The sequence below is a fragment of the Gracilinanus agilis genome, chromosome 3 (assembly GCF_016433145.1).
Source record: "Gracilinanus agilis isolate LMUSP501 chromosome 3, AgileGrace, whole genome shotgun sequence".
NCBI classification, from domain to species: domain Eukaryota; kingdom Metazoa; phylum Chordata; class Mammalia; order Didelphimorphia; family Didelphidae; genus Gracilinanus; species Gracilinanus agilis.
In genome coordinates, this window is record NC_058132.1 from 61,799,234 (window position 1) to 61,819,142 (window position 19,909).

Genomic DNA, 19,909 nt, shown 5'->3' on the forward strand with positions numbered 1-19,909 from the left:
TCCTCTCTTTATTTCTTCCTTCTTCCCTCCCTCCCTTCCTTCCTCTCTTTCTCTTTCTTTCTTCCTTCCTTCCTCCCTCCCTCCCTCCCTTCCTCTCTTTCTCTTTCTTCCTTTCTTCCTTCATTCTTTCCTTCCTTCCTTCCTTTTCTTCCCTTTCCCTTCTGTCTTAGAATCAATATTATTCTATGAACAATTTGGAAATTAAAGTTATTCCCTCATTAACATACATTTTTTTAAACCCTTACCTTCTTGGAATGGTTACTAAGTATAAGTCCTAAGGCAGAAGAGTAATAAGGGCTAGACAACTGGGGTAAGTAACTTGCCTAGAATCAAATAGCTAGGAAGTATCTGAGGCCAGTTTGAACCCAGGACCTCTTGTCTTCAGGCCTACTTCTCTCTCCACTGAGTTACCCAGGTGCCCTTTCTCCTTTCTTTTTTTCTCTCTCCCTTTCTTCTTTCTCTCTTCTGCCTTCCTTCCTCTTCTCTTCTTTTCCCCTTCCCCCTCTCCCCTCTCTCTTCTCTTCTCTTCTCAAAAAAAAAAAGACTCACATGCCATTTAATATATATTGAAATCATTAAACTGAGCTGCAATAAATGGCTGAGTTTTCTAAAGAGAGCTCATCCTCTTTTCATTGCAGCAACTGGCATAAAACACACTCCACACACATCAGGCAATTGTGTCGGTGGTTAGTTTTCACTCAGTCGTTGTCTTTGTTATGTGAGAAGGCTCACTGGGAGACCCCTTGGAATAGGGAAAAAACACTAATTCTGGAGTCTGATAATGGGTACACACACACTCACCTTTTAAAACTTCAGTTATGTTCATAAATCTGGAGGGAGTGCCAGACTAGAGAATTGAAAACCTTTCCTTTTTTTCCCCTTTAACTTTTTTTTTTACCTTACTTTCTATCTTAGTATTAATTCTATAACAAAAGAGCAGCAAGGGCTAGTCATTCAGGGTTAAGTGACTCGCTCAGGGTCACACAACAAGGAAGTGTCTGGGGCCACATTTGAACCCCTTTTTCCTTTCAAAAATGGGTTTTCCTGTCTTGGCAGGCTGTAATTTCAGCAGCCACTTGTGGCTCATCGTGCCAGTTGAAACAGGAGCTCTAACCTGTCCAGTTTCCTGACCTGGTTGAGCAGCCTGCTGGCCCTCCACCAAGGGCTTCCCACATGGTGCCAGACTTAGGATACTCAATTGGCTTAGCCCTGCGGCAGACTCCAAATGAGGGATCACAGAAATGTGCCACCCCACCATACACTGAGGTTGACAACCTTTTAAAAAATGTCATCCAAGCTTCTAAATCTTTTCCTTCTGACTTTTGGGCAGGGCAGGGGTACAATCACATGCTGGGCACTGCCTTGAAAACAAGAGAGTGAGGCATATGACGAACATGTCTCTGGCAGTAACTGGTACAACAAGTCCTGGGCAGAGGGTTGAAAGAGGGAGACGTGTTCCAGAGTAGAGGCATCATCAAGCAGCCCGTGTCAGTGGCCTCTAGTGAATTGTTTACATTGGCACTTGTGCCACAGGTCACTGAGCCCTAGTCTAAGAAATGGGTCATAGGAAGAACAGGAACTTAATTGACTATCAATTGTTCTGGTGCCCTTGGATATGGATTTGGTCTTTGTTTTTTTGTGGTTTTTTTTTTCCCATTAGGATGATTGATATTTTATGGAACAAAGGACTTTAAAAGTCATCCATCAGGGCAGCCAGGTAGCACAATGGATCGAGTGCCAGGCTTGGAGCTGGGAGAACCTGGATTCAAATCTGCTTGAGATACTTCTTACCTATGTGACCCTGGGCAAGTCACTTAACCCCGATTGCCTAGCCTTTGCTGCTCTTTGGTCTTAGAATTGCTACTAAGACCAAAGACAAAGGTTTAAAAAAAAAAAAGTCAACTATCACAGAATCACCTTTGGAAGTTGCCTGGCATGCTATAGAATTTTAGGACCATAAATTAAGTATTGGGAGGAACCTTAAAGATTATTTAATCTCATCCCTTCATTTTCCAAATAAAAATACTCAATTAATCCAACTCATACCATTAGGATGTTAGCTTTCCTTGAAGGCAAATATTATTTTTTGCCTTTCTTGACCCTCCCAGCTCTTGGCCCAGTGCCTGGCATATATTAGGCTCTTAAGAAATACTTGTTAATTGTGAGAGAGAATCCTCCCTGTAGCCTCCCTTCCCAACAGTGATTTAGCTTCTGTTGGAAGCTTCTTGTGCGAAGAATCCCCATACCACCTGGGGCAATTTGTTCCAGTTTTTGACAGTTCTGATCAGGTTTTTCCTTTTAGCAATACAAAATCACACCTTTATCTGTCTCTCTAGAATTTCTACCCTTGGCTCCTAGTTCTTATTCCTGTAGCCAAGCAGAAGAAATCTGACTCTTTCCACCATGACAGTTCTTCAAAAGCTTGAAAGCAACAATCCTATCACCTTCTAAGACTTATCTTCTCCAAATATTCTGTGTTCTAAGGGCTCCCACAGCTCTAACATTCTCTATTCTAGGATTCTTTCCAGGCTGACATTTCATGTTCTAAGCTGTCTCTTAGCACTGACATTCTGTGTCCTTAGGACCACTCAGCTCTGAAATTCTCTTTTCTAATGCCCTTCTGAGCCCTAAAATTCTGTGTTCTAAGGTTCCTCCCAGCTCTAACCTTCTCTGTGTTCTAAGGACCGTCCCAGCTCTGACCTTTTCTGTGTTCTAAGGTTCTTCCCAGCTCTGACCTTCTCTGTGTTCTAAGGTTCCTCCCAGCTTTGACCTCTGTGTTCCAAGATTCTTCCCAGCTCTGACCTTCTCTGTGTTCTAAGGTTCTTCCCAGCTCTGACATTCTCTGTTCTAAGGTCTCTCCCAGCTCTGACATTCTCTGTTCTGAGGTCTCTCCCAGCTCTGACATTCTCTGTTCTAAGGGTCCTTCCAGCTCTGACATCCTCTCTTCTAAGAGCTCTCCCAGCCTTATTCTTTGATCTTCTAGTCCTAATTTGGCAGAATGACACAAAGGCAATTTGGTAGTGAGGCATACCTAATTAGCTCCTTTGCTCTTACATCAGTGTAATCTCCATGTTGTTAATATAGAAAAAAGAAAGTAAATCTAGGCATTTCACAATAGCGACCTTCTGTGATTGCCATGGTTGCAGACAGACTGTAGCCTACTTTGTTGATCAAGGAGGAGTCATAGAGCCGGGTGGCCTGGCTTATGAAGCTTCAATACAAGGAAACAAGCACAATGGTCAGATCCTTGGTGATACGGTCAGAGAGGTTGTAATTCATTTTGCTGACTGTAAATGAGTTGAACTGGAGCCTGGAATCTCAAGATGGCACCTACGAAGCACAATAAGTAGTCTCAAGATAGCAAACATTATTATTATTCTTTTTAGTATATAACCTCAAATTTGTAGAAGGAAATGGTACTTGGTAAAGGCCCATGGCTCTCTGCTAGCCTCCATATCTACCTTTCCAACCTCATCTCAATCAGTTAGCAAGAATATATATTAAGCAGCTACTGTATGAGAGGCATTTTAATAGGCACTGGAGGCACCAAGATGAAAAAATTAACTAGGTAATTCCATGGATAGAGGTCCTGAGTTCAAATTTGGTCTCAAATACCCTGACCAAGTCACTTAACCTCCATTGGCTAGCCCTTGCCATTCTGATGCCTAGAAACCAATATACATTCTAAATGGAAAGTAAGGACTTAAAAAAAAAAAGCTAATTGTGCTAAATTACTTGTCCTTTTTGTATCCATTCCTTTAATGTTTTCAGTTAGTCAATTAACATTTTTTATTGGGGTTGGGGAAGTTAATATTAGGGAATGCCCATAATATGTGTGTGCTGGCCTGTTTTGTGTCAGGCACCGTGATGAGAACTGAAGATACAGAGAAAGGCAAAAGATAGCCTTCACTCTCAAAAAAATCCCTATCTAATGGGGGAGACAGCAGGCAAACTGCATTGTATAAAGAGACAGGATAAAATGGAGATCATCAGAAGAGGGAAGTTACTAGAAAGAAAAGGGATTGGGGACAGTTTTCAGGAGAAGGTGGGCTTTTAGCTGAAACTCGAAGGAAGTTTTCAACTGACCCTGAGTTGTGAATGGTCCGATCAAGTCTTCTGTGATGTTCTGTTAAAACCTGCCTACCAATACACATATACGCGATTGGTGGAGTTGTGATTTGGACCATTCATTTCTGGAAAACAGTTTGGAATTATTTCACTTAATGATCCTACTTTTGGGCCTACTACTACTACTATCCAAGGTGATTGATGACAAAAACATTGGCTATGTATAACAAAATATTCCTAATTATTCTTTTTGGGAAAAAGAAAAAACAACAACAAAAAAAACCCCAGAAACAAAATAAGTGTTTATTGATTTGGAAAACAGTTGAATCAATTATGACTATAACAACAGCAAAAAAAATAATGAATATGATGTGAAAAAAGCTACATTTTTTCTTTTCTTTTTAATATTGACAGGATGGAGAGTATCCTACAAGAAACATGTAGGAACCAGTAAGAGGGAAGAAAGCAGAAAGTAGTGATTGAAAGGATAAATAAATAATCATTTTGCCTATTTAGTATATGCAAAGCACTGCTAAAAATTGTTCAGTCGTTTCAGTCATATCTGACTCTTTATGACTCTATTTGGAGTTTTCTTGGTAGAGATACTGGAGTGGTTTTGCCATTTCCTTCTCCAGCTCATTTGATAGATAAGGAAACTGAGGCAAACAAGGTGAAGTAACCTGCCCAGGGTCACTCAGCTAGTAAGTGCCTGGGGCTAGATTGGAACTTGGGTCTTCCTGACTTTCTTAAAGAAGTTTCTAGTATAATAGGTAGAGATAACAGTTGGAAATGAAAATTTGACTGAAAGGAAGCTGAACACAGATTAAGTGCAGTGAGTAAACCTGCTCTCTCCCTCTATAGACCATGAGTTCTGTGGGAGCAAGGTTGGCCTTTTTGTCTTACGTTGTATCCCCCCTCCCAACCCCTAACCCCCCATCTAGCTTAGTACCAGATACTTAGTAGGTGATTAATAAATGTTGATTGATGGATTGTTGTTGTTTAGAACAATGGGAGACTGAGTGCAGAATAAAATAATAACTAACATTTCCATGGCACTTCAAGGTTTTTAAAGCACGTTACAAATATTTCATTTGATCCACACAACAATCTTGGGAGGTAGGTGCTGTTATAATTTCCATTTTATTTTTTCTTATAATAAGAGTCTTTAATTGATTAAAAATTAATCTGGGAAGATGCAAAAACTTCCATCCTGGAACTTCCCTATCCCCATTTTACATATGAGGAAACTGAGGCAGATTGAAGTGAAGTGACTTTCCCGGGGGTCACACACCAGTAAGTGATGGAGGCTAGATTTGGACTTGGGTCTTCCCGACCCCAGATCCAGTGCCTCTATGTGGCATGCACTATAACAGATGGTTGCTTTATCATTTGGTTTTAGTTTAATCTGTTTCCAAGCAGGATTCCATAGGGTTGAGGGAGCTGATATTGGGAAATGCCTATCCTATGAATGTGTATGTGGGTTGCCTTTTTCCAAGGAAACAATTTTTTAAAATTCTTCAAATCATTTACAGGTTCCATGACGGTGGTGACGGTCAAGGCTGTGGCAGGAATGCTCGTGTTATCGATCCAAGGGAACCTCCAGCTGGATTACCCCATCTTCTATGTGATGTTGGTGTGCATGGTTGCCACTGCTGTCTACCAAGCTGCGTAAGCCACCTTCTCTCCCTGCTGCTCCTCACTGGGTTTAGATGCTGATTAGGCCCCACTTTTAAACTGAGACAGAGCGTCATCATAAAAGTATGGAGTATCAATACTCCATAGCCTAGAGCAAAGTGGTACTGATTTACCATGTCATCCCCTCCTGGGATGGGTCTCCCATAACACAGAGGGGTCCGAGGTCCTGCAAGCTTTCTTTCTCTTAACCCTGAGTAGCTAAGAAACTTATAATGAAAGCCAGCCTTGAGCAGCAAACCAGATTCTCTAATATCCTAGTCTGTGTCAGTTGCTGAAGAGAAAGAAAGCTCTTGGGGCAGCTAGATGCTTCAGTGGATAAAGAACCAGACCCCCGGAGTTGGGAGGACCTGGGTTCAAATGTGGCTGCTGACACTTCTTAGCTGTGTTACCCTGACCAAATCACTTAACCCCAATAGCCTAGCCCTTATCACTCTTCTATCTATGACAGAAGGTAAGATGGGGGAGACAGACTGACAGAAAGAGAGAGGGAGAGAGAAACAGAGAAAGACAGAGAGACAGAGAAGAGGAAGAGGGAGAGAGAGAGAGAGAGAGAGAGAGAGAGAGAGAGAGAGAGAGAGATATGAGAGAGACAGAAAGAGGGAGGGGGAGACAGAGAGAAAGATAGAGAGACAGAGAAGAGGAAGAGAGAGAGATGAGAAAGACAGAGAGAGGGAGGGGGAGACAGAGGAGGAAGAGATAGAGAGGAAGAGAGGCAGAGAGAAAGGGAGACAGAGAGACAGACAGAGGAGACAGAGAGGAGGAGGAGAGAGAGACAAAGAGAGACAGAGAGAGAGAAATAGAGACAAAGAGATAGACAGAGGGAGAGAGAGAGAGAATGGGATACAGAAAGAGAGAGACAGGCAGAGAGAGAGGTGTAAAGAGTGTCAGTCAGCCAGCTCTCTTATTCCTCCAATATCCTTAGTTATCTTAGACCTGATTGCATTTGTATGAATTCAACAAAATATTTTGCAGAATACTTTCTTAATGGATCCTAACATTTGGAATAGTAAAAAACTACACACCAACCAAAATCTATCCGTTGTTTATCACTCCAAGTGCTAGGGGGACAAAGAGTTCCCAAAATGGCAGAGTTCCTGCCCTCAAGGGGTCTATAGTCTATTAACAAGGAAAAGGTGAGTGTACAAAAGAGCTAAGATACAAAGGGGGTATAAAAAATGCAATGAGAAAAGTATAACCAAGTCACCATAAGTGTTCAAGATCATATCTAGGTAGAGGAAGAGGAAGGCTTCAAGGTAGACCTTGTAGAATATTTAGCCCATCCTTCAAAGGTGAGGAGGAGAAAGAATAGGACCGGAATTTCAGGCAGAAACAAGAAGAACTTTGCCAGAGGCAGAAGGTCAGGGAACCTGGTTTCCCTGGAAAGGAGGGTCTGAGGCTGAAAAGGCCCAGCCCTTCCAGCTCTCTACAGAGAGCATCAATCAGTGTTTCTTCCTCTCTGAACCTTGACTGTCCACCAGTCAATCAGTAAACATTTACTAAGTGCCTACTCGGTGCCAGGCATTGGGCTGGGTTGGAAAGGTGACCAGCAGAGAGGGCAGGCACTCATGAGCCTTAGTGAACACCATCTCTTTCCTCAAATATGATCCTGAGTAATCTGCAAAGCAATAACAGCCTTGATTCTTTTGCTCTTCTTAATTGTGCTTCTTTTGGGCCTTCTTGATGTGCCAGGCTCTGTCATTACCCACTTACAGCCAGGGAATTAAATCATCATTTTCCTGACCTTTCCTTCAAGGGCCTGACCACTGTGCTTGTTTCTTTGTTTTTAAAGCTTCTTAAGCCAGGCCACCCAGCTCTATGACTCTTCCCTGATCGCCAGTGTGGGCTACATTCTGTCTACAACCATCGCAATCACAGCAGGTAAGTGATATAGATTTTCTTTTCTTTTCTTTTCCTTTTTATAATTGACAGCATGGAGATGACACTCACATCCTAGTGAGTGAGTACAATTCTAGGGGCTAATGAGGCATTTCTTATTAAGTCAAGCTCCCTTTTTCTTTTTTTTTTTTTTAAAAACTCTTACCTTCTTTCTTAGTGTCACTTCTAAGACAGAAGAACAGCAAGGGTGAGGCAATTAGGGTTAAGTGACTTGCCCAGGGTCACACAGCTAGGCGATGTCTGGGGCCAGCTTTACACTCAGGTCCTCCCAATTCCAGACCTCACATTCTATCCACTGTGTCACCTAGCTACCCCCCTGGATTACCTTTATTTTATTTCATTTTATTATTTTAACCCTTACCTTCTGTCTTAGAATCAGTACTGTATATTGGTTCTAAGGCAGAAGAGCAATAGCTAGGCAATGAGGATCAAGTGACTTGCCCAGGGTCACACTCTAGAATATATCTTAGGCTAGATTTGAAACCAGGACTTCCCATCTCTGGGCCTGACTCTCTATCCACTGAGCCACCTTGTTGCCCCCAAGCTGCCTTTTTTTCTACTAGATCATTCTACCTAATGAGAATTATTAAATTATAGAATATAGTGCTAGGAGGGTCCTTAGAGTCCATCCCTCTCATTTTACAGATGGGAAAACTGAGACATAGAGAAATTAAGCCCAGGTTCACAGATCTAGTAAGTATAAGAGTGGGGTTTAAAACCCAGCTTTTATTGGCTCTAAATCTAGTGCCATGTGCCCTAGACAGTTTCGGTGAGTCTCTATGATATTCAGATCAAGAAATGAAAGGAAGTGAGGTGGTACAATGGATGGAGTGTTGTACCTAGAGTTGGGAAGGCATGAGTTCCAATCCAGTCTCAGACACTTGCTGGCTATGTGATCCCAGGCAATTCACTTACTTGCTCCAAGCCTCTATTTTTCTTCTCTGTAAAATGGGGATAATAACAGCACCTTCTTCCCATTGTTCTTATGAAGATAATTTAAGGTGATATATATGTCAAGTATTTGGAACACTTCAAAGCACCATTTAATGCCAGCTATTATTATTTATCACAGTGATGTCAGAGCTGGGAGGAATCTTAGAACCCAGAATGTCAGAGCTAGGAGAGACCTTAGAACAGAGAATGTCAGAGCTGGGAGAGACCTTAGAACAGAGAATGTCAGAGCTGGAAGAGACTTTAGAACAGAGAATGTCAGAGCTGGGAGGGACCTTAGAACAGAGAATGTCAGAGCTGGGAGAGACCTTAGAACAGAGACTGTCAGAGCTGGGAGAGACCTTAGGGAATTTCAGAGCTGTGAAGGCTCTAAGAACACTTAAGTATTAAGGCAACTGGTTGGCTCAGGGGATAGAGCCAAGCCTGAAGATAGGAGGGTCCTGGGTTCAAATCTGTCCTCAGATACTCCCTAACTGTGTGACCCTAGGCCTTATTGCTCTTCTGCCTCAGAACTAATACTTAGTGATTCTAAGTCAGAAGATAAACATCAAAAAGTAAAAAAAAGAAAAAATATGAGTGTTTATTTTGGCAAGTAAGCCAAGGCCCAGAGAAGGAGCTTTCTCAAGGTCATATGGCTCATAAGTAGCAAAGGCAGGACTGAAAGCCAAGCACGCTGATTCTCAGTCATGTGTTTTTTCCATTTCTGCAATTAGATTATAGCTTGGAGTGATTTGGTTATAGCTCTATAATTAGGTTATAATCTTTTGACCCCACCCCTTAAAAAGTGCCCTAACCTTCATTGACTTATTACAGGCCAAGGTGTTGTCGAGAGTATGGGGGAAACCAAATACATTTAGCTGCTCTACCCTCTATGTTTTATTTCATGTTTAAGGTCAGGATTTAAAAAAAAAAACAACTCACATTAAAGTAAACCTCCATGAGAATCCATTAAAACTTAAATCACATTGACATAAAGGCCCTACCAAGCTCCTTGTATCCTCAGTCACATTTGGGCCTCGTCACTGCCCCATGTACTATTCTGTAGAAATATTAACAATAATAATAGAACACACCTTTCTGGAGATCTTTGAGATTTACAGAATGCTTTTCTCCCAGCCGCAGTCCTGAGAGTTTAATAGTGCAAATATTATTATCCCCATTTTACAGATAGGGAAACTGGGGCTGAGAAAAGTAAAATGACTTACCCATGGGGGCAGCTGGGTGGCTCAATGGATTGAGAGCCAGGCCTAGATATGGGAGGTCCTATGTTCAAATCTGGCCTTAGACATTTCCTAGCTGGGTGACCCTGGGCAAGTCACAACCCTCACAGCCTAGCCCTGACCACTCTTCTACATTAGAACCAATACACGTATTGATTCTAAGATGGAAAGTAAAGGTTAAAAAAAAAAAAATTACTTACCCAAGGCTCCACAGCCATTAAATGACAAGAGGCAGGACTTGACCTCTGGGTCTGTCACTTCTGTGCCCCGCTGACTCCAGTGGGGCAAGATCCTTAGAATCCCTAGAGGAAACCTACAGAAAAGGACAGACCACCTTAGCACCCTCCCTTGGGGAACCTCAGGGGTCTCAAGATGTGTTCTGTAGGTCAAATTCTTCAGAGTTATTGAAGTGAGGTAAACTAAGTCATTGTCTAGAAAACCTGTTTTTCCCTGGGGAAAAGTAGAAATCAAGAATGAGCCTTCCTGTGAAGACCAGACAGCTCAAAAATAACTCCTTACAGCTGTCTTATAGTCCAGTATAAGAGATATAGTGGAAAGCCCCACGCTACTAACTTCCAGAAGATAAAAAGTTTGCTTCAAGGCTATGTAATGAACATTATTCTCTTTGTATCTTGAACCCCATAAAAACTGCATTTTAATTTCAGTTCAGGGCAGCCTTCAATAGGAAGGTTGCCATGGCCAGCTAGGTACATTTATTAATCAGTAGATTAATAAGTAAATATTGCTTCCACTAAATTTGAACTTCTGGGTGTCTGGACTTGTTTTTAGAGGTACTCCACTTCATTCTTCTGGGCAAGGGCAGCCAAGTAATTCTCAATATTTGCATGATGTAAGAACAATTTACAGTCTGCAAACCTCTTTGATCATGACTACCCTATGAAATAAATAATACAAATGACATCATCCCCCTTTGGAAACCGTGGAAACCAAACCCCATTGACTTTATTTATTTATTTATTTATTTTAAGCCCTTGTACTTCAGTGTATTGTCTCATAGGTGGAAGATTGGTAAGGGTGGGCAATGGGGGTCAAGTGACTTGCCCAGGGTCACACAGCTGGGAAGTGGCTGAGGCCGGGTTTGAACCTAGGACCTCTCTAGGCCTGACTCTCACTCCACTGAGCTACCCAGCTGCCCCCACTTTATTTATTTATTTTTTAAATTTTTTTAAGCCCTTACTTTCCATCTTAGAACCAATACTGTCTATTGGTTCCAAGGCAGACAAGCAGTAAGGGCTAGACAATGGGGGTTAAATGACTTGTCCAGAGTCATATAACTAGAAAAGTGTCCAAGACCACATTTGAACCCAGGTCCCCACCATCTTTAGGATTGGCTCTCAATCCACTGGGCCACTTAGCTGCCCCCTCTCACAGACTTTAAATGACTCACTCATTGAGGCAGGATTCAAAACTGGATCTCCGGGGCAGCTAGGTAGCACAATGGATAGAGTTCCAGGCCTGGAGAAGGGAGGATCTCAATTCAAATCTGGCCTTAGATGCCTCCTAGCTGTGTGATTCTGGGCAAGACACTTAACCCTGATCATTTCCTAGCTCTTGCCCCTCTTCTGTCTTAGATATAATTTTAAGATGCAAGGTAAGGGTTCTTAAAAAAAAATTAACAGGTCTTATGTTGCAAATTTCCTGACTAGGGATAAGATAGGAAGACTCTGAATGAAAAGAGAACAAGTCTGTCAGGCTAAGGGCTGGGATACAAAGAAAGATAAAAGGCAGTCCCTGCTCTCAAGGAACTACCAGTGGAAGCGGACACAAGGTGGAAAGCAACCAATGAAACTTACAAATGAATGAAACTTACAAACAAATGAAACATACAAACGAAATGAACAGAACTGTAGGACTAGCTGTAGGCAGAAGAAATTGGAAATGATCAGGGAGAGAAAGCACTTAGCATGAAGGGGGTTTGAGAAAGGCTTTTTGTAGAAGGTAGGATTTTAGTTTGGATTTAAAGGAAGTCTAATGAGGAGGGAGAGAATTCCAGACATGGGAATCAGCCAGTCATGGAGTCGATTCATAGAATGTTGAGTCTTGAAGGAACAATGAGGAAGAAGGGACCTCGGGGACCATCTAGTTCCGATCCCCTCATTTTACTAGTGAGGATGCTGTGGTTGTGACTTGCTCAGAGTGTTTTAAGCATCAAAGGGATGATTCTGCTCCAAAGCCAGCAGGTTTTCATTGGTTCAAAAAGAGTATAAGCAGAAAGAAAACAGGGCAAATGGTGGTTGAAAATTGGGTATGTGTCATATTGGAAAGTGGTGCAATTAAAAAATCTTTCTGTCCTAGTAACCACTCTAGGTCAGAAGGGCAAGGGTTAGGTAATTGGAGTTAAGTGACTCGTCTAGGGTCACACAGCTAGGAAGTGTCTGAGACCAGATTTTACCCCAAGTCCTCCTTACTCCAGGCCTGGTGCTCTATTCACTGTGCCATCTAGCTACCTCTGAAGCAACACAATTTAATGATAAAAGTGCTGAGACTGGAGTTCAAATCCAGCTTCTGGCATTTACCAGAATTATAACCATTCAACTCACTTCATTACTGGAAGCCTCAATATCCTCATCTGTAAAATAGGAACGATGCCCTCCTTAGAGCACCTGCCTCAGCGGGTTGTTACAAGGCTCAAGGGAGATCATGAATATAAAATGGTTTACCAATCTTAAATTGCTTGAGTTCAAATCCAACCTCTAGCACTGGCTGTAGGACCTTGGACAAGTCACTCTAGACCTCTATTTGCTCATTTTAAAATGAGAGGTTTTGACTGTGATCTCTAAGGTCCCTCCTAGTCCTTGAAGCATGATTCTATGAGCCTAGGCAATGTAGATATCAGTTATTATTGTTAAGGGAACTCAGCCCACAAATATTTTCTTTGCTTGTTTGTTGATTCCTTTGGTTCTGCCTTATTAAAAGCTAGAAAATGGGAGTTTAAAAAAAATCTTTGCCCTTTATTTTGTGTGTTTGTTTTTGGTGAAATTTAGTTTTAATTTCACTTAATTTTTTAATTTTTTTAAGAACACTTCACAGATTTGCGTGTCATCCTTGCACAGGGGTCATGCTAACCTTTGCTGTATCATTCCAATTTTAGTATATATACTGCTGAAGCAAGCACTAGTTTTTATTTTTAAAACATTTTTTGCTATATTTTATTTTTACATTGCCTAAATTTCCTCCATATCCTTCCCCCACCCAGAGAATCATACCTTATGACCACAAATTTACAGTAAAGAGGAAGGGAACAGCAAGGTGGCACAGTGAATAGAAAGCCAGGCCTAGAAAGGGGTTCAAATGTGTCCTCAGACACTACTTAGGTGTGTGACCCTGAGCAAGTCACTTAACTCTCATTGCCTAACTGCTTTTCTGACTTGGAACCTCTACTTAGTATCCATTCTAAGATAGAAGGTCTTTTTTTAAAATTGTGTTTTGTTTTTTTAAGAGAAAAAGGATGATAAAAAAAATCTGCTAAAACTAGTCAGCACTTTCAAAAAAATATGCAATGTTCTCCATCTGTTGATCCCAGCCTCTGCAAAAGAGCTGAGTAGAGGGAGAGCAAGGAGGAGGTGTTTTCTCAGCTCCCTTCTTTGAGGCTAAGTTTGTTCTTTATAATTTCATGTCATTCATGTTCTATTATTCTGTATCATAGTTCAGTAGTCATTGTGCGTATTATTGTCCTGGTTCTGCTTACTTCGCTCTGTATCAGTGCAGGTAAGTCCTATGCAGACTTTTCTGTAATTTTCACATTTGTCAGCTCATAGAGCATGGTCTTAATCCACTACATTCAAGTCCCACAATTTGTTCAGCCTTTCCCCTATCACTGGATATAGCGACTCTATTCTTACAAACAAACTAGGAATATTTTGGCACATATGGAGGCTTTTCAAGTTTTTTTTTTTTTTTCGTTACATTAAAGAAAAAGCACTTAAACATAGGATGTGGTTTTGTTGTGTTTTTTTTTTTTTATGTCAGGAGCAACATTTTACTTGGATTTCATTGGTGAGGATGCCCTCCACATATGTATGTTTGCACTTGGGTAAGTTAATGACTGTCTTCATTTGCCTACACACAAATATACAGTTTGATTTTTTTATTTTTAATCTTTACCTTCTGTCTTGAAATCAATACAATTATTGGTTCCAAGGCAGAAGAACGGGAAGGACTAGATGATGGAGGTTAAATGACTCGCCCAGGGTCACACAATAAGGAAGTATCTGAAGCCAGATTTGGACCTAGGACTTCCCTGGCCTGGCACCCGATCCCCTGAGTCACCTAGCTCTCCCCAGTTTGGTTTTTTTTTTTAAAGTTTTATTTATGCTTCTTTTTTTTGTACCACAATCATTTCAAACTATAATCCTTCCCCTGTAACAAGGAAAAACAACCATTAAGAAAAGCCAAGAGATAAAATGACAACCTCCGACTGTATGCAATAATCTATTTCTGAGGTCATCCCCCATCTGCCTCTGTTCTAAGTCATCATCTATCCTCTGAGACCTCTGAGGATGGAGTATGGTAGGGAGAGACGAAGCAGGGAGAAGGGTGAAGAGGCTGTTGTAACAGCCCAGGCATGAGGCTAAGGTGGTAGCCATGGAAGGGGAGAGAGGGGGACTGGATGAGAGATGCTGGGAAGGGAGAAACAACCACTATATTGGACAACAGACTGGCCAGGGAGAACAAATGTGGACGGGGAACTGAGGTTAGGATTCTGGGTGACAATAATAAGAAAGTGGAGAAGAGAGGAGGGTTTAGGGGGAAAGATAATAAGTTCTAGTCTGGGCACTTTGAATTTGAGATGTCTATGGGGCATTGTTTGAGTTGTCCAAATGGCAACTTTGGACAATTCAAGATGGGAGTTCAGGAGAGAGAATCATATAGGCTGGGTAGATAGAGAAAAAGAGGGCGATCAGCACTGTCTAAGGCTATAGTCTAAACTCAGACAGCAAGTAGGAGAACCTGGACTTGAACATGGGTCCTTTTCCTCCAAATCCAGCCCATCCTGGTACTCTATTAGATGCTGCCTGGATAGCTAGGTAGCACCATAAATAGTGCCCAGAGAGCCAAGGCTAGAGTCAAGAAGACTCCTCTTCCTGATTTCAAATCTGGCCTCAGCCACTTCCTAGCAATGTGACTCTGGAAAAGGCACTTAATCCTGTCTGCCTTAGTTTCCTTATCTGCCAAGTGAGCTGGAGAAGGAAATGGCAAACCACTCTAGTTTCTTTATTAAGAAAACCCCAAATTGGGTCATAAGGAGTCAGACACGACTGAAAACAACCCAACAATTGAAACATAATTTCATTCTGCTTAAATTCATACGATCTGTGTTTTTCTGAATTTCTCATAACTGTCGATTTCTTGGGGCACAGTTTCAGTTCCTTTACTTTCCTGTACCTTTAATTTGTTCAGCTGTTCCTTAATCATGAGATACATAGAGCCAGAGAACTGAGTTCAAATCCTATCTATTATAGTTACTACCCAGATAAGCTTAAGCAAATCACTTAACCTGAGCCTCAGTTTCCTCATCTATAAAATGAAGATATTAGAGCAAATGATCTTAGAACTTCTTTATAGTTCTAGATCTGTGATTGCCCTCATAAAGTAGTAGCATGTTTAACCTAAAAAAACAATATTAGCCAACACTTATATAGCACTTTCTATGGCACTATGCCAAGTGCTTTATTATTATTATTTCATTTAAGACTCACAACAATCCAGGATAGATGCTATTATTATCCCCATTTTACAGATGAGGAAATGCAGACAAAGAGCAATCAAATGACTTGGCCAAGTTCACCTAGCTAATGTTTTGAGGCTGGATTTGGGGCCACAGCATTCTTCACTGTGCCATATCTCCAGCCAGGATCATTTTGTCATTGTGGCAGAATCATTTTAAGCCCAGAGACTTCCTGACGTTAAGAAGTTGTCTCCAGCAGAAGAAAATAAAGGCTTCATCCCATTCCCCAGTCTCCTCCTTTTCAGGCCTCCCATTTCCTCATCATTCCCATGGTGGCTCTGCCAAGGGAAAGAATTCTTTCTCCTAATTTCTGCCAAGGGGTGGGGCTGGGGCACCCTGTTATTATTCTCCCAAAACTGCTGCTCCCTGCTGATTAGAGGTAAGGCAGGCCCCTCCAAGCCAGCTAAGGCTGCCCTGTCCCCCAGCTGCTCTGGCCATCATGTCCTCTCTGGCTCTGAGAATTAGAAACTGAGGTCTCAGGTCTAGTCTCCAGCCATCTGGCTGTTGTCCTCATTGTGTCTCCCGTCTTATCTGTTCTCCTCAGCTGCCTCATTGCCTTCTTGGGAGTATTCTTAATCACAAGGAACAGAAAGAAGGCCATTCCATTTGAACCCTACATTTCCATGGACGCCATGCCAGGTAACCCTTCCTTGTCCTCGTGCAGAATGGGGGTGGGCATAGTGGGGTGGGGGAAAGGGAGCTGGGCAGAGGGGAGGGAAGGAGCCTGAATGCTTTGCCCACAAAAGGTTAGCTGGGCTGTCTTTTTTTCCCAGTGGTTCTTTTTCCCTCCATGGGCTTATAGAAACATGAGGGGAAGAAAAGAAAAGGGAACAAACATTTATATAGCACTACGCATTAGGCACTGTGCTAGGTACATTTTACAGATATTGCAATTGATGCTTACCACAGCCTTGGGAAGTAGGTACTATGATTATCTCCATTTAACAGTTGAAGAAATTAAGGAAGCCAGAAGTGGAGTGATTGGTCCATAGCTAGAAAGTATCTGATGCCAAATTTGAACTGGGCCCAGAGCTCTGTCCATTGTGCCGCCATGTTGGTGCTTCAACATGGCATCAGTTGGCTTTTACTGAATATTTGAATTTGAGCCCTTTTTCCCAGTTAGCTTTTACTACTTCAGTGTTTTCTAAAGAAACTAGCTCCTCGGAAGCCACTTCCTTTCCCCCCATGTTTTGCATTCTGTCTATTGGACGGAAAAATCTATCTCCCTTGATAGAATTATTGCCTCTCACATCAAAATCTGCTCCATGAAGACCCTCCGTGTATGAGTTATCCTGGATAGTCAACGCTTTTCCAGGTGGTTGAGAGTTTGTGCCTTTCTGAGATCTTAGACTTGGAATTAGGCTTTTGAGTCCACCTCCATCTCCTATTTTACACATGAAGAAACTGAGGCTGAGAAAGCTTATACAACCACACAACTAATAAGTGTCTGAGACAGGATTGAATTTGCATTCATCTGACTCCAAGCTTGGCACCCTATCCATCATGCCATTGGGCAGCTCCATTATGGGATGAAAAGGTTTCCTCAGTAGCTGTTTGACTTTAGGAGAGACTCTGAACTCTTTTGTTTTCTCATTGCAAATAAGGGGACTTGGTTAGTCACCAGATGATTTCCAAGGTGCTTTTCTCTTGCTAAATTCTGTGATTGTAGGCTGTTTTGTGTCATGGACTCCGCTGGCAGTCTGATGAAGCCTAGGGATCCTTTTTCAGAATAATGTTTGTGAGTTATTGAAGGAAATACTAATTTCTGAGATACTAATTTCTGAGAGGAGAGAGAGAGAGATGGAAAAAGAGGGAGGAGACAGAGAGGGGGGAGGAGTAGAGTGGAGGCAGAAAGAGAAGGAAAGGAAGACAGAAGAGAGGGAGGAAGAGCAACAGTGAGAGATGGAAACAGAAAAAGAGAGAGAGACAGATGGAGGAGAGACAGAGAGGGAAATAGAGGAATGGAGAGAGGGAGGGAAGAATGGAGACAGAAGGGAGAGGGAGCCAGAGGGGAAAGAGAGAGAAAAGGAGGGAAAGAGGACAAGGAGAGAGAGAATGGGAGAGACGGAAACAGAAAGAAACAGCAAAGGGGAGAAGAGAGATAGAAGAATGGAGAGACAGAAGGAGGGAGGAATGGAGACAAAGAGAATGACAGGGAGACAGGGAAGAGAAAGAGGAGGAGAAATGGAGACAAAGAGAGAGAAAGAGATGGGGTGAGAGAGGGAAATGGAGTCAAGGGATAACAGAGGGAGACAGAAGAGGGGAGAGACAGAGAAACAGGAAGGAGGAAAATGGGGGGAAGGAAAGAGACACGGAGAAAAAAAGGGAGAGCAGAGCTCAGCACAGCCTAATGGATAAAGCATCAGACTTGGAATCAGGAGAGCCTAGGTTTCAATCCTTCCTAGGATCACCCATTTAGAGTTAGCAAGGGATCATGGGGGGCTATCTTGTCCATCTCCCTCCTCTTGCAATTGAGGAAACTGAGGCAAGTGACTTGCCCAGCATAATATATCTAATAAACCTCAGAAACAGGTTTTGAACTCAGGGCTTTCTTCCTCACTCAGGTCCAACACTCATTCTCAGTACTGCTGCCTCTTGAAGCTTATTAGCTATGTGACCTCTGTGAGCCTCCATTTCCTCATCAGTAAAAGGGGGATAAATAGTACCTATAATAAGTCAAATCAAATCTACAAACATTTATTAATGGATGGAGGACTGTGCTATGTGCCAGGCTAAATGCCAGAGAAACAAAGAAAAAAAGGCAAAGGACTGTTGCTGCTCTCAAGTAGATGTCTCATTGGGTGTGGGTGAGAGCCAAAGATTGTGTTCGATGTATATATTTTTAAAGAAACTCTTCCCTCCTGTCCAATATCAATTCAAAGACTAAAGAGCATCAAGGGCTAGGCAATTGGGGTTAAGTGACTTGCCCAGAGTCACACAGCTAAGTGTTAGTTGTATTTTTTGAACCTTAAAGTGCTATATAAACGTCAGTAGAAGAGTAAAATAATCGAGTAGACTACCGCTTCCCTATCTTCTTAAACAGAGGATGCTAAAGATCACGTAACCTTTTCTTTGCCTCAGGATCGTCATTCTGAGCTCCTATTATTACGGTGTTATTACTGTGCTATAATATAGTGATACCCTCAGGGCTGTTGAGGTGTACGGGACTTTTTGCCCCTGTACTAGATGGCCCCAGATCGCTGTGTTTTGTGAGTTCTTGTATCTGCTTTTGCTGGTTATGTTTTTTTCTCTCCTCTGTTGATGTCGCGATGTGCCTGCCTAGAGTCACCCCCTCTTTTCCACAACCCCCCCTCTTTCTGATTGGCTGCTTCTAGCCTGCTGTGGGTCTGGAAGCTAGAGGCTAGGCGGGGCTCTGGTACTAATATTATATCAAAAATCTCTGATGAAAGTGCATGAGCTTTGGTGCATGGACTTTGGGATGTCTCTTTTGGCTGCTTAGAAGCCTTATTTGTTTCCTTCCTTGTTTCTCAGCTAAGATCCAGATAGGTGAGGAGGTGAGGTATTACTCTGTGTGTGTATGTGTGTATATGTGTGTGTGTGTGTGTCTGTTCTTACTTTGATTCCTTGAAAGACCTATGACCTCATCAGGGTGGCCCTTCCCCCATCACTGAGAGGTCATCCTTTCTTCCTCCCCATCCCACCCTCTACCATGTCCTTAGTAGACAATTTCATGAGTTGCTATGGTCAAAAAAAAAAAAATTTTTTTTCCACCTCTGGGAGACGACATTTCCTTGACAAATGTCTTTAAACTTAGCCAAGCTGGCCTTGAACTGGAAGCCTTTCCAGCTTGGATAGGACCCGCTGAGGCTTTCACTGGGCTGGCTGTGACCCTGAGAACCCCAGATCACTTCCATACCATGAGAAAGTGACAGAGGGGCCGAGAGCCAAGATGATTCAATGTGATATTCAGTTTCAAGGCTAAATTACCCTGAAGACTCCACCTATTCATCTGGACCAGTGTGGCAGGCAGGCAGGCAGGCTGGCAGGCAGGCCTGAGCACTGTTCACTGCTGGAGGGCTTGTGGTTTCTGTGTTTTCTATCCAGTGACTTCCTATTTGCTTATCTTTGCTGCCCTCATGGTTTTTGCATGGTACAATGGGAAGAGCACTGGGTCTGGAATCAGAGGACCAGAGTTCAACTCCCATCTCTGATGCATGCTGCCTGTGTAGCAAGTCACATCACCTCCATGGTGCAGGAGATGGACTAGATGGCTTCCGAGATCCAATCTTCCTTCCTTCCTTCCTTCCTTCCTTCCTTCCTTCCTTCCTTCCTTCCTTCCTTCCTTCCTTCCTTCCTTCCTTCCTTCTTT

The 19,909-nt window shown here is 42.4% G+C and overlaps 1 protein-coding gene and 1 non-coding gene across 6 annotated transcripts in view; one reads left to right on the forward strand and one right to left on the reverse strand.

Moving 5' to 3' along the window:
* NIPAL3 (NIPA like domain containing 3) overlaps nucleotides 1-19,909 on the forward strand; it is a 71,587-nt gene that overhangs the window by 47,792 nt on the left and 3,886 nt on the right. For 3 of the 5 annotated variants that reach the window (XM_044667862.1, XM_044667863.1, XM_044667864.1), the window contains exons 8-11: nucleotides 5,601-5,736; nucleotides 7,553-7,641; nucleotides 13,821-13,884; nucleotides 16,124-16,218. In XM_044667862.1, the coding sequence (XP_044523797.1) occupies nucleotides 5,601-5,736; nucleotides 7,553-7,641; nucleotides 13,821-13,884; nucleotides 16,124-16,218 (384 nt within the window). Of the gene's footprint in view, nucleotides 1-5,600; nucleotides 5,737-7,552; nucleotides 7,642-13,820; nucleotides 13,885-16,123; nucleotides 16,219-19,071; nucleotides 19,095-19,909 lie in introns of all 5 variants that reach the window. The other 2 variants (XM_044667865.1, XM_044667866.1) reach the window with 2 other exon arrangements.
* Nucleotides 12,860-12,966, reverse strand: LOC123243376. Its single transcript, XR_006505919.1, has one exon. It is a non-coding gene; the product is annotated as a U6 spliceosomal RNA (small nuclear RNA).